We start from the raw sequence: 13,271 nt of genomic DNA on the forward strand, positions 1-13,271 counted from the left end.
GAAGACATGTGACACAGACTGTGCAAATTAAATCAAAAAATCATTGTCCTACAGGGCAATGAAGATATATAGGTAAACCTAGGTAAAAAATACTAAATTCTAAACAAACACAATGTAATTTTTGGTGAAGTGTCCAAAATAGTTTTATTTTTTTGTTTGTTGTGCTCTCGTCAGTGGAAGGTTTTTAAACTAAAAGAAGAAAAAAGATTGCTGCCTTATGCTGAACCCTCAGTCGATGTAGCACCACTTCCTTGTAGCAGCAGGCTATAAGATAGTTGATGTTTCAACACTCCATTGCAGCAGCAGGTTATGAGTTAATGGATGTAGCAGTGCTGCTTTGTAGGAGTAGGCTATAAAATGTACTAAAGCCAATAAATATATATTTTTTTATCTTTAAATTTCACTACTTTGAGCAAGGCTCCACAGGAAGCCTAACAAGCAGAAAAATAAAATTATTTTAAACCGCTTAACAGTAGCTTTGGCTAATTTTATTTGCAATAATCACTTATGTGAAGATTTCTAAAAGTTTAGAAATATTGTGGTGCAAAAAGAGTTGCTATCCAGTTGTGGGCAACAAACGAGCTCTTTTTTCATGAGAAATGTTACCCGCCTCTAAGTATAGTCTTATTTTTAACGTTTCTTAACTTTTAAATTGTTAAAAAGTGTAGGATGCCTAATACAGTTAATATTTCAATTTTAACCTAAATGTAAAAATATAAAACAAAGAAATAATTTTAAATATAAATATTATGCAGGTTGAAATTTTTAATAAATAAAATTGTAAAAACAAATAAAAACAAGATATTAGATTTAAATAGAATAAGAATCAAATTAATGAAATAGATATATAGTATATATATATATATATATATATATATATATTTATATATATATATATATATATATATATATATATATATATATATATATATATTAGCCCATCCCATTTTGACCCTCATGAACAAATTTGAATTCGCCAAGTGTCATAAAATATTCCCAAGGTATTGTTTTCTTTATGAAATTTTTTATTTTGAATGACCATTAAGTAAAATTTTTTCAAAAAACACAAAAAAACACAAATCTGCACCCTACATCACCAAATTTTCTGAAACTTGGCACAAATGTTTAGAGATATATATTAGGAATGACTGTAAAATTTTTTGATAAAATTCCTATTCGTTTATAACTTACAGCAACTTGAAGTTTTCTTGATTTTGACTGAAGAATGAGGGGGGAAATGTGCCGAAAGTTATTCCATTTACTTTTACACTTATAAGGTGATTGTAGTAATGGTACAGTTCTGAAATTTGGTACCAAATGAGTTTAAAACCTGTTTAATCCAAAAAATATAGTTTTTTATCTGTCAAAAGAAAACAATGTAGTTTATTTTACCATTCATAAAATACACTCACTAATGCCGATACAAAAGGGCATTGACAATTATAGCTATAAAAAAAGTCTGACTGATAGAAAACAAATTTAATTTTGATTTTCTTAAAGATAAGATGAACATCTACTTTTCGAACCAATTTTATTTTGGCCTTGCGTTTACTTATTAGGGAGTTATTGATGTTTGATGTGGACACAAAATTTTGTGATATTTATTAAACCAGACACTCAATCCCAACATTTTACCAATCAATCAAATCAGAAATTAACAATTTAGTTACTTTTTTTATTTCTTTATTTTCATATGTTATTTAAAATTGTAAAAGGTATAAAAAAATATAAAAAAGAAATACTCAATTTTAGTGATTTTATACATGCTTTACATTCACATTAATTACAAGTTGTACACATAAGCATAAGGTTTAAGTATGGATAAGACATAATAATCTCTATTTCCTTAGGAAAACAATTTTTTTTAAATTGTCTTTGGCTAAATAGTAGCAAAGTCCTGTTTTTGTTATCAGTACTTCAACTTTATAAATGATGTGGACATCTGGAATCCAGCATTGGCTATCTATTGGTGGCCATTTAAACAACCGTGCGGACCATTCGGACACATAAATTTTACAAGCACATCTTTTTCTTTCAGATTAATATCTTCAATGACTCCTATCCACCACTTTTACTCATAGGAAACGCAGGCAAAATCACCTGGTACTAGGTTTACAGTTGTTATCTGGATGTTTCCAAAGTCATGAATTAAAGCAAATTCTTCATCAACACTGCATAGCTTTGTGCCTACCTAGACAAAATAATAACATATGCATTTATTCACTTTTGTTAAACATGTTTTATTAAATGCATTGAAAGGAAATTGTGAGCCCAAAATAAAATATAAATATTTTTGACAATGATTCTGCTCAAATCAAAAATCTATTTGATCAACAAAAGTTATGCATGATTTTTTAAAGATAGCAAACGGTAAATTAAACATATATTTTTTATCATTTGATGGCCAAGTGGTACAAATTGATGGTAACTACGTTTTCCAGGTATTGTATTTGCAGTATCCAATTGTTCTTTAAGAGTGTTTCTTACCAAAAATAAACAGATTTGTTTTTATATCATTGCTAACAACATCAATAATTTTATATACCATGTTCACATCATGGATCATATCCAAAATAATACAATAAGATTTGTGCTTGAGAATACCTTCTTTTTTGAAATAAAGAATCACATGATGAAGTGTACATTGTAAATTTGTCCAATGAAAGCTTTGCACTTTACCTTTAACTACAAATTTATAGTTTTCTGAAAAATGACCTAGAAATAATGCTGTTACCTCATTCATATCTTTTTTTTTTGATTCTCAGGTATGATACTTGACTTTTTTGAAGTTTTTTAACCAATGCATTCTTAGTTGCAGGGCATTTTTCACATTTCTGCATCATACAGTCTTTATTAGTTATATCACAGACAATATAAGGTAACAATTCTTTGTATGTTACACCAAGAGAATGTAAAAGCAGTTTCAAATTCTGATGAATAGCACAGGCGCATACAGAATGTGTTCCTGAGGCACCAACAGTAATACACCATTTAGGTCACAATGTGCAAAACCTTGAAAATCCTACTTTTATTTCTGGGTTCTTGGTTTTAAAGGCAAAAAACGATTCCTTTAAATTGCATAATAGCAAACGTTTTTGCATGTGGACATTTTTCTTTATGCTTACATAGTCCTTTTTACCAGGCATTATACGGCTATGTTTATCATCTTCATAAAAAGTCTTGACAAGTTGAACTGTTACATCAGGAAGAACCTTTCCTAATTTTGGATTAGGCATGGTTAAAATACCTTTTTCTAATGCCAACTTACGTGCAGTTCGAGCTACATAGTTTGTTACATGTAATGTTTCAGAAACCTTTTTTATTGACCAGTCTGTTGGAGCAAGTGTCATCAGTTGTATTTTTTTAGATATTGCTGTAGACTCTGCAATTTTGTTAGTGATACCATCATGTTATCAAACAAGTTTGCTTTTTCAATATACTCGTTATCAAAATTTGACTGTTCTTTGAAACTTTCTTCTGATATGTTAAGGGAAGTGGCTACCTTTTTTTTAATGGAGGTTGTTAATGCTGTCAATTTTCGTTTATCTTCTCTGATTTTACCTGACTTATGCAATCCTTTGACCTTAATAGGAGATACTCCAGCAAATGTAAAGTGTGTATCAGCACCTTCTTTTTTATTTTGAATGGACGTTTCATTATCAAAATCTTCATCATTTTTATTTTCACTCGTACTTTTTATAATCCTTTCATAACTTTACTTCGACAGGTTGGACACAATTTCTTTCCAGGTGTAAGATTTAAACCTATAGTTTCTGCTTCTAACACAGTATGCATTGTAATCACACGTAGCGATGCTAAAAAAAAAAGAGTAATTACATTACTTAAATAACGTTAATTATATTATGTAATTATATTACTATAAAATTAATTATATTATTAATTAGGATAATTATTAAATAAACTTATAAAAAATTTATTAAGAATGATATTATTTAATGAAATATAAATATATGAGTTTTTACCTCTACACACCTTTTGGTGAGTCAGAAATGGATTACAGCAACTTTTCTGATTACCCTCATATCTTACAACTAACATATCATGATGATGTGTGCATATGCTATTAATTTGTTCTTTTTTCATATTTGTTCATTTTACAAGTAGTTTTTTAACATTGCTGTCAATATCTTCAATCAGATTTCTTACTTGGGTATATGACTGTTTATAACAAGCTCCATAATTATTTACAAAGCAGCAATTTATTTTGTTATCCATATAAAACAATAAATAGTAATCACAGTCTAAACACTTAAAAACAAGAAATCTTAAATACTACCAAGTAAATCACACTTAAACACAAACAATATGTCCACAATATAAATTTAAGTTGTATTTATAAAGAACATATTGCTTTAAGAAATAGCTATTAGTTCTAATAGACATATTTTAAATGTCTAAGTACCTACTAATTATTGTCAATTCTCTACCAACTATTTACAAAAATTTTGTGTGTAATTAAAATATAACTGAATATAATTTTATTTAGTTATATAACTTAACATGGTAATATTTATTAGACACTTGCATGTCATTTTATTACTTTTTTTTTATTGATGAGATAATCACTATTTGATTACAATAAAACAATTAAGAATAAAAGGTTATATAATATTGTTTAATTTAATGACATGACTATTATGTAACAAAAATGAAATAACTATTATGTAATGAAAATAACAAGTAACAAATTTATAAATTTACAAAATGTTGAACTATGTTTTGTAATAACTTTGTAAATAATTTAATCATATATACTGTTTTTTTTTAATCAACTAACTCTAATAATTATAGTCAGATGATTTAAAAAAACATAATTATATAATTAATTTATAGATTATGATTAAATTTAATTTAAAACCAATTTAATTTAAAAATAAAAATAATTGTATTTAGTTCAATATAAAAATACATTTGCTAACTTTTTTTTTTACAAAATTTCTTTAGAAAAATTGAAAAACCAAAACATTAATAACTTCTCGACAAAACATAAGGCCAATAAAAATTTGGTTAGCAAAGTAGATATATGTCGAATATTTAAGAAAATCAAAACCAAAAGTTTTTTCCATCAGTCAGATTTTTTCTAAAGCTATACTTGTCAATGTCCTTTTTTATTGTTGTTAGTAAGTGTGTTTTGTGGATCTTACAATAAACTATATTCTATTGTTTTAACAGATACGAGACTATGATTTTCAGATTCAGCTGATTTTAAACTCCTTTGGTACCAAATTTTAGATTCCCAACATTACCATAGCTTGTTAAAAGGATAATACTATATTGACCTATTTCCAACACTTTTCCACCCTCATTTTTCAGTGAAAAACTAACTAACTTCAAGTTGCTGTAACTCTTTAAGGGATGAGAATTTTTTGAAAAAAATTTACATTCTTTCCTAACTTATATCTTTAAACCTTTTTGCTAAATTTCAGCAAATTTGATGATTTAGGGTGCAACCCCTTGTTTTTTGAGAAATCTTTACCCTATTTATACTTGCGTCACTCTTTTAAAGTTTAAAATTTTTTACATTTTTTGAGTTTTTAATGGCATTTTCAAACAATCGGCGCGAGTACAAATATACAAATCTTTAACCACATAATAACGATATTACAAATAATAGAAGGTTTTTTATCTATACCGATTGTGCCCATTTTATTACTATTATTTTTGTTAACTGGTGGTATTTTAAAAACGCACTAATTTGTTATGAAATAAAAAAAACTTGGTTTTTAAAAACAATAGCGTTGAGGCCTAATACATAGCAATTAGAAATTTGTTAGATGCCTTTGATCTCATACAGTTCACTCACTTCAAGCTCTGGCTAATTAAAAGGAATTTGTACAAGATTAGCTAAGTTTCCTGGCCGACCATTATTCTTGATAAACTCCTGCCATCATGTCGGAGAGCTTCATATACCCTTAGCCTTAAATAAATCTGTTAAGCCGGCGAATAAACTTTTTTTATCATCAAACCATAAAAGGTTTAAAAAATAGTAAGTTAAAGATAAAACTAACTTCACTTTAAAATACCTTTTTGCAAAAACAAAATGTATAAATTTCTAATTTTAAAATTGTTTACATTTGTATATATTTGTAAAAAATATATACAAATGCAGTAAAAAATCAGACCATTTTGTGAAAATTAACCAATAAGGAGCTGTTTCACACACCTGGAATTTCATGCATTTCTCTAAAATCAGACAGGTTTTTATTTTGATTAATAAAATACTCTAAGAGACCAATAGAATGGCTGACTTCATATCTCTTTCCAGGGCATCGCGGTTTTTGACCTGCGACTTATTCTGATTCTGCCATTTTTAAAGCAAAACTTAATTTCATAAGTTTTGATATTTTAGTCTTATTTTTAAAAAATAATTTATGTCATAAAGAAACAAATCGTTTAAAAATAATGGCTTGCAAAATTGGATAAAATGAGATGTAAAATTCGAAGAAAATAACCAACTTTTTTTAAAATCAGTAGAAATATAATAAAAATGAAATCGATAAAAATAGCACTTTGATTTTATCTTGTCAAATTTAAATGTAATAAGTTTTTAGCAGTGTCATTTAAATCTTATTTTACCTACATTGCATTATTTTTAATTTAAACCTTTAAGATCCACAAGACTATTGGCAGATGCATAATGAGCCTACTGCAGAGGTGAAATTCAAATAAAACCATAGAGGTGTTTGGTGCTGGCGTTAGCATCTTTTGACCGAGATCACAATATAGAAATAGTAAAAATTTCTGCGTTCAAAAACAAATGGAGGTCCAAAAAGATGTAAAAACGTATAGAATCAAAGCTGAAATCCTTCTAAAAGCAGTTTTGATTAATAAAGACCAGCCACTAGGACTTGAGTTGTATTTTTCACCAGACTACTGGTTAATTTTTGATATTCTAGGTCATAGTTTAACAAAATGTCTACGGATGAGACTCCCTCAGACTTTTTTGATACAATGAATTCAAGACTTTTAAAATCTTTCAAAGTTGCTAACAACTTATCAGAACTCACAGAAAAATTATAAATCTATTGATCATAGTATAGGAAATTTATTTCTCAAAGCAAGAAATATATTTCTTGTTTTTAAAAATAAATTGCGGTGTAGGATATTTATTTCTTAAAACAAGAAACGTATTTCTTGTTTTAAGAAAAATATTTCATTATAAAAAATTCCATTTTGCTGTGCTTACAGTAAAATTTTTTCAAGATAATGTAGAGCGTGTGATGAGCTCCACATTATCTTGAAAAAAACTTCAGAAGTTACTTCAAATAAAGAGTTCTTGTAAAGAACTATTAAAGAAGAAGAAAAGTGGAATCAAGGATCTAATTATGTTGACTGCTTGCTTTCTCGTTATTGAATGATTCTAATAATTTTATTCTTAATCCGATACCTATCTGCAAACTCTGAACCTTAAAAGTACATTTAAAAATTATTTTTTTACGTATTTTCTTGAGATATTTTTCTTAAGCTGAAATTTATATGTATGTATATATATTTATTATATATTTGCAGTGTTTAAACATTGAATTTTGAAGCAAACTTGCTTCAGAAACGAGATCTGTGGCAGTAACGGATCCAGCATTTTTTGGTGTTTGAGATAGCTAACATGGAGCAAAATCCAAACATTTGTATGTTTATACTTATGTCAAATAATTATACTTTTTAAAAAGTTGCAATAATCGGAGGCTGAGAACAAAAAAGCTCTGAAATATTATCCCCCAAGCAGCAAGTTGATGAAATAACTTTTTTGCTATTCTTAACTAAATTTATATTCATCAATAAATTTTAAGTATTGTTTTACAATCTCTAAGCGTTCAAAAATTATGACCATATTAAATTTGTAACCCCCTCAAATTGAGGGGGGTTTAAACTTTCTATGGTCATAATTTATGAACGCTGAGAGATAATACTATTAAACTTTAAATTTATCGATGGATATAAACTTAGTTAAGAACTTAGAAGTTGGTAACTAAGTTTAAGAAACTTAGTTACCAACTTGTTACTCTCATGTTTGGTGCAGGGGGGATAAATTTTTAGGGCTTTTTTGTTCTCAGACTCCAATCATTGCAATATTTTGCAAAGCCTCATTATTTGACATAAATATAAACATACAAAATGTTTGGAGTTTGCGCCATGTCTGTTAGATATTTATTTGGTCTTCTTAGAGCACCTAAAATAACCACAGAAAAAATGTGAATATATATTTTTGAATCACTTTGATACGTTTTGATGTAGTTTTGTTAGCACAAAAGATCAAAAGTCCTTTACCCAACTTTAAAGGAAACCATTTTGGATTTGGATTTGTTGATCCAAGGCTCCAGTTATAGTATTTAAAAAAAAAATATCATTCGATACCAAAATGAGGTAGTAATCATAAAATTAGTCATGACTGAGTAAAAGCTCAAAAATCAACAAAAAATCACTTTATAATAGCCAAATTTATCTAATAAATGAAAGACAGGTACAACATATTTCTTAAATTATTAAGCACACTGTTTTTTTTGGTACAAAAACACATTAAGAAAATATTGTTGAACAAATAAACTGGATTTGACATCAAAATCTATTCGCGCCAATGCTTGGAAATTGCTCTAAATTTAATCAAAAATCATAAAAAGCACAACTTCGAACAATCGGGGCGAATACTTCTATCAAGAAAAAATAAAAAAATGACCTATACGCCACTCATTAGCCATTCCGCATAAAATTTGGTAGTTGAAAAAAAATTATAAGATTAGCTAATATATATATATATATATATATATATATATATATATATATATATATATATATATATATATATATATATATATATATATATATATACAAACATATATATATATATATATATATATATATATATATACATACATACATACATATATATATATATATATATTATATATATATATATATATTTTTTATATATATTTATATATATATATTTTATATATATTTATATATATATATTTTATATTTATTTATATACTGTACTGCTAGTATACAAGTTTTTTTTCATATAAATATTGTGCTCGTAAGTACTTTCTATTTTAACTAATATCAGAGACTTAATAGCAGATTTTATAAAAATCCAGTTAGTTTGAAGCATAACCTTTAATGGAAGCAAGATTTTTTAGAAAATCTTGCTTCCATTAAAGAAAATTCTCTCATACTAGATACAGGTGTAATCATATCTAGATACATGCGTATACAGGTGTATCATACTAGATACATTCGTAAAGATACCAAATTTGAAAATAAGATAAGCTTTTACTTAGGGGTAATTGTGTTTGAAGATATGCCCATTTTTGAGGGTATTTTTTACTGAATACAAACCCTAAGTAGGTCATCTATGAATTTTTGGAAGAGAAAAAACCTTTTTTTATTAAAGGCTAAAGTTAAGAGCTTGTAACAAATGTACCCTCTCTCAAATAAATTAAATTGTATTGAAAAAAAAATAACTTTTTTAGATTATATAAGTACCACCTTACTTCTTGAACAAACGAAAGTCATAAGCCTTTAATCTAACTATATGCAAATCTTACAAAACTAACCTCGTTTTGATGACGTATATAAAAAAGAGATATATAACCTTATATATACCTTATAGGTATATAAGAAAGACGTATATAAAAAAAGGCGTTTTTTTACCAAGTTGAAAACTGAAATTAAAGAAACTGTAAATACATTTTTTATTGTTTACTACTGATTTAGACTGATGAGGACTTTTGCATTTTCTAATGTAGGCGGTCGAAGTTTTGAACACTTAATGTTTCTTGGAGTTTTTCAAATATTAAGACAATATTCTTTGATTTGGTTTTGTTGTATTTCTTTTTAAAATAATATATTTCATTATTGGAAGGTATTTTGTTATCTCTTTTATTTTGATGATTTCAATCTAGATTGTTAATAGTGTCAGTCTCTCATAAACATTTAAGGTCTTTCAAGTGAAACATTTTTTCAATAGAATAGAATTTTGTTCGATTAGAATGTTAATTAAAAGAGCTTTCTTTGCATAAGCTTAGTAAATAAAATAAAAAAAAATGTAAAAATCTCAAAATCATTTATTTCTTAAAATCAGCAATGGAAGCTCTAGAAAAAAAAAGGAGATTCAGATAACCTGATACTTGTGATATGTATCTGAGACTTGTAAAAAATAACAAAAATCAGGGATCACTTACAAAAATCTTCATGAAGCATTTCCAAATTTCCCAGAAATAATTTAAAGAATTTTGCGATGCTATTTACAAGTCATCTCTTGAAAAAATTAAATAAAAATCTCCTCTTAATAACCTTTTAAGTTGTCACAATTTGGTTTATCTCTTTGGCTGTTTAGTTTTTTTCTTTGAGAGAGTTTTTTTTTGTATAGCATTTCGCTCGGATAGTTTTAATTTTATTTAAACTAGTTAAAAGAGCTTTTGTTGCAATTTTGTTGCAATATGCTATTTTGGAATTATTTTAAATAAGCAACAATGACATATAGAGGGTCAGGAGAGATTTATTCACTTCACGAAGACAGTAAGTAAGTTTAAGTGTCAATATTCTCTGTATGTTGTGACTTTTTATTTGTAAATTGAAAATGTATATTTTTTTGTATTTGTAAATTAAACTTTTTTATTTGTAAATTAAAAAGAAATCATAAAAATTTATGCAAATATAATATTCCTTTTGTATCTTTTACGCAAATAAAACATAAATGATATATTTCGTTTCAGGCTTCGTTTTTGATTTTCTTGATATTTTTAGTGTACTTTACTAGCAAAATTAGTTTACCAACAGTATCTTTAATTGCCTTTATAAAAAACATTCTTAACTTATTTAAAAGGATGTTCAAATGACGTTTACCTCCAAAAATGTCATTTTTTTAAAATTAATTATGCAAATGACGTTTACCACCAAAAATGTCATTTTTTTAAAATTAATTACGCAAATGACGTTTACCGCCAAAAATGTCATTTTTTTTTAATTAATAAAGCAAAGGTTTTGTAACTTTCTTAACTTAAGATAAACTGCAGTAAAGGTGTAAGTAAAATATTTTAATGACAAATAAAAAAAAAAAACAATGTTATGAGTCCAATACTAAACTAAAGAACAACTGGCATCAATTCCACCCTGATAAGAAAGAACAGTATTTTTTATTTATTTTTATTTTATTTCACCTCCCCAAGGCCACGAATGCCACTACAGTTGAGGATGCTACTTTTAGTTGTGGTTACAACCCTCTCTTAACACTAAAACTCCGAAACACGAACCTTGACGAACAAGGCCGCTGCGTGGAGGAATAATTTGAGTGCGATACTACCAGGGACGTGGTGGGATTCGAACTCGGAACTTCTTGCGTATGAGGCGAGCGCTCTACCACTACAGCTCTACCACTACACCACTTCCGCTATCTATAAAATATTCATCTTGGACAATTTGCAAAATTTGCTCATTGTTCATATGCCAAACATACGAATCCATACGAAATTTTTATATATTTGTGTTGTAATTATTAATGAGTTTTAATATTATTTTGAAAAAATACTTTTTTTGTTTGTTTGTTAGTTTAATTAGGTAAAAAATGCAACAAGATGTTTTGTAACAGCAATGCAAAATGCAGCAGAATATTTTACAGATACTGTGCTCTTTCTTATCAGGACAGATTTAAAAATAAGTTTTTTTTTTTAACTTTTGAATGACTGACTTAGTTAATATCAATGCTTTTTTCAAATAAAGAAAACGATTGTTCTCGATAAAACGATTGTTCTTAATAAAAAGATTGTTCTCAATAAAATGATTGTTCTCAATAAACTCCATTTCTTCGTTATGCTTACTAGGTTTGGTTTAAGATTATATTCAAAAAACTGCAAGCAATATGCAAATTGAATGGCTTTGTTCATCCTTGGAGCTAATCAGCTTTTAAAGCAATGGAAAGGCACTTCTCATGCTTAGCTATAGAATTTGCTGTGAAGAATGTATGTTTTTACATAAACTTTCTATAAAAAATGACAAATAATTACTCGAGCCTTACACTAAATTTCTTAACCATCTGTGGCAAAATGATCAAATGGTTTTGCAACCACAAGTTTGATATGAACTTTTCAACTTTTCCTATTCTTACTGACAATTCAAAAAGTAACATAACTTAGCCCAAATTTTGATTTTTTACTGTCTAAAGATTAGACCAGACTGCTGTTTGTAAACTGTTTGTCAAATACATTTGATCTAATACAAAAACGTGATTCTTAAATTTCCAAATACAAATATTTGTATTATACGTTAAGAAATGCAAATATTTGTATTTAAGGTAAATAAAAATAATATGTTTAACTTAATTATTTTATTTATTTTAAATCAAATGCTTAGTAAAACTTTAATTAGCCTTTATTAACTACTTTTTATTATGTTTATTTCTATTTTTTTGTTACGTATTTATTATTTTTTTATCTAAAAATGCCACGGAGCATAAATTTATAAAAATAAATATTTTTGATTTTATCTGGAATGAACCTTTTCATTATGAAATGTTTTTTTGCGAAGTTAACAAACATGGCCGATTAGTTTGGTTTTTTTTATTATAAATACAACTTTTATAAAATCCTATATAAAACTTTTATAAAACAAAAAAATACTTAAAATATTTTATGTTATATTTTGAACGGTCATGTAAATATAAAACTTTTATAAAATGTTGAATATGATTTTTTTTTTTTTTTTTTTTTAAAAAAATGCGTGTATTACTCGTTTTAGTAAGGTTTTTAATTTTTTTACGGTAAATCGACAACTAAATTCAATTTATTTTGACCTTATTTTGTCAAGTAAAGTATTTTTTTTTTGTTTTAGATAAGTTCACAAGAATGATTCAAACATTAGGAAATCTTGAAATGCCGAGCATTCCCGATATCATTCAAGACCAAAAAGAAAATGCGTTGAATGAAGGGATATCAATGCAGATTTAATGAATAGAATTGAACACTTATCTGCTTGTGTCAAATTCGTTTTTTTTTTGTTTTTTTTTTTTGTCTTTTTTTAACATAATTTTTTGCGTTAAATTGCTATTTCATGTAAAGTTTGTAATTCTAATGTAAAAGTATGTAATTCTAATTAAATAATTATTCGAGTTTTTTGTAAAGACGGGGTTTTTTAGTATGTTTTTAAATGAAAAATACCGTACCCTATATGCAATCTTATCAGGGGTGCGGAGTCCCATCATCTCCAGCTCTATTTTTCATTTCTATTTTTTCTTGGTCTCTGGTGTCTAGAACCTCTAA

The 13,271-nt window shown here is 26.8% G+C and overlaps 1 protein-coding gene and 1 long non-coding RNA gene across 2 annotated transcripts in view; one reads left to right on the plus strand and one right to left on the minus strand.

Annotated features, from left to right (window-relative positions):
- Positions 1-13,132, plus strand: part of LOC136072131 (b(0,+)-type amino acid transporter 1-like) — a 57,464-nt gene extending 44,332 nt beyond the window's left edge. The window contains exon 8 of the mRNA XM_065820608.1: positions 12,844-13,132. Within this exon, the coding sequence (XP_065676680.1) occupies positions 12,844-12,959 (116 nt within the window). The 3' untranslated portion in view covers positions 12,960-13,132. The remainder of the gene's footprint in view (positions 1-12,843) is intronic.
- On the minus strand, positions 3,305-4,281 carry LOC136092127 (uncharacterized). The gene is made up of 2 exons (XR_010644211.1): positions 3,984-4,281; positions 3,305-3,815 (listed from the first exon to the last, which is right to left on the minus strand). It is a non-coding gene; the product is annotated as an uncharacterized LOC136092127 (long non-coding RNA).
- Positions 13,133-13,271: the final 139 nt, after the last annotated feature.

Source organism: Hydra vulgaris, chromosome 15 (genome assembly GCF_038396675.1).
Source record: "Hydra vulgaris chromosome 15, alternate assembly HydraT2T_AEP".
NCBI classification, from domain to species: Eukaryota; Metazoa; Cnidaria; class Hydrozoa; order Anthoathecata; family Hydridae; genus Hydra; species Hydra vulgaris.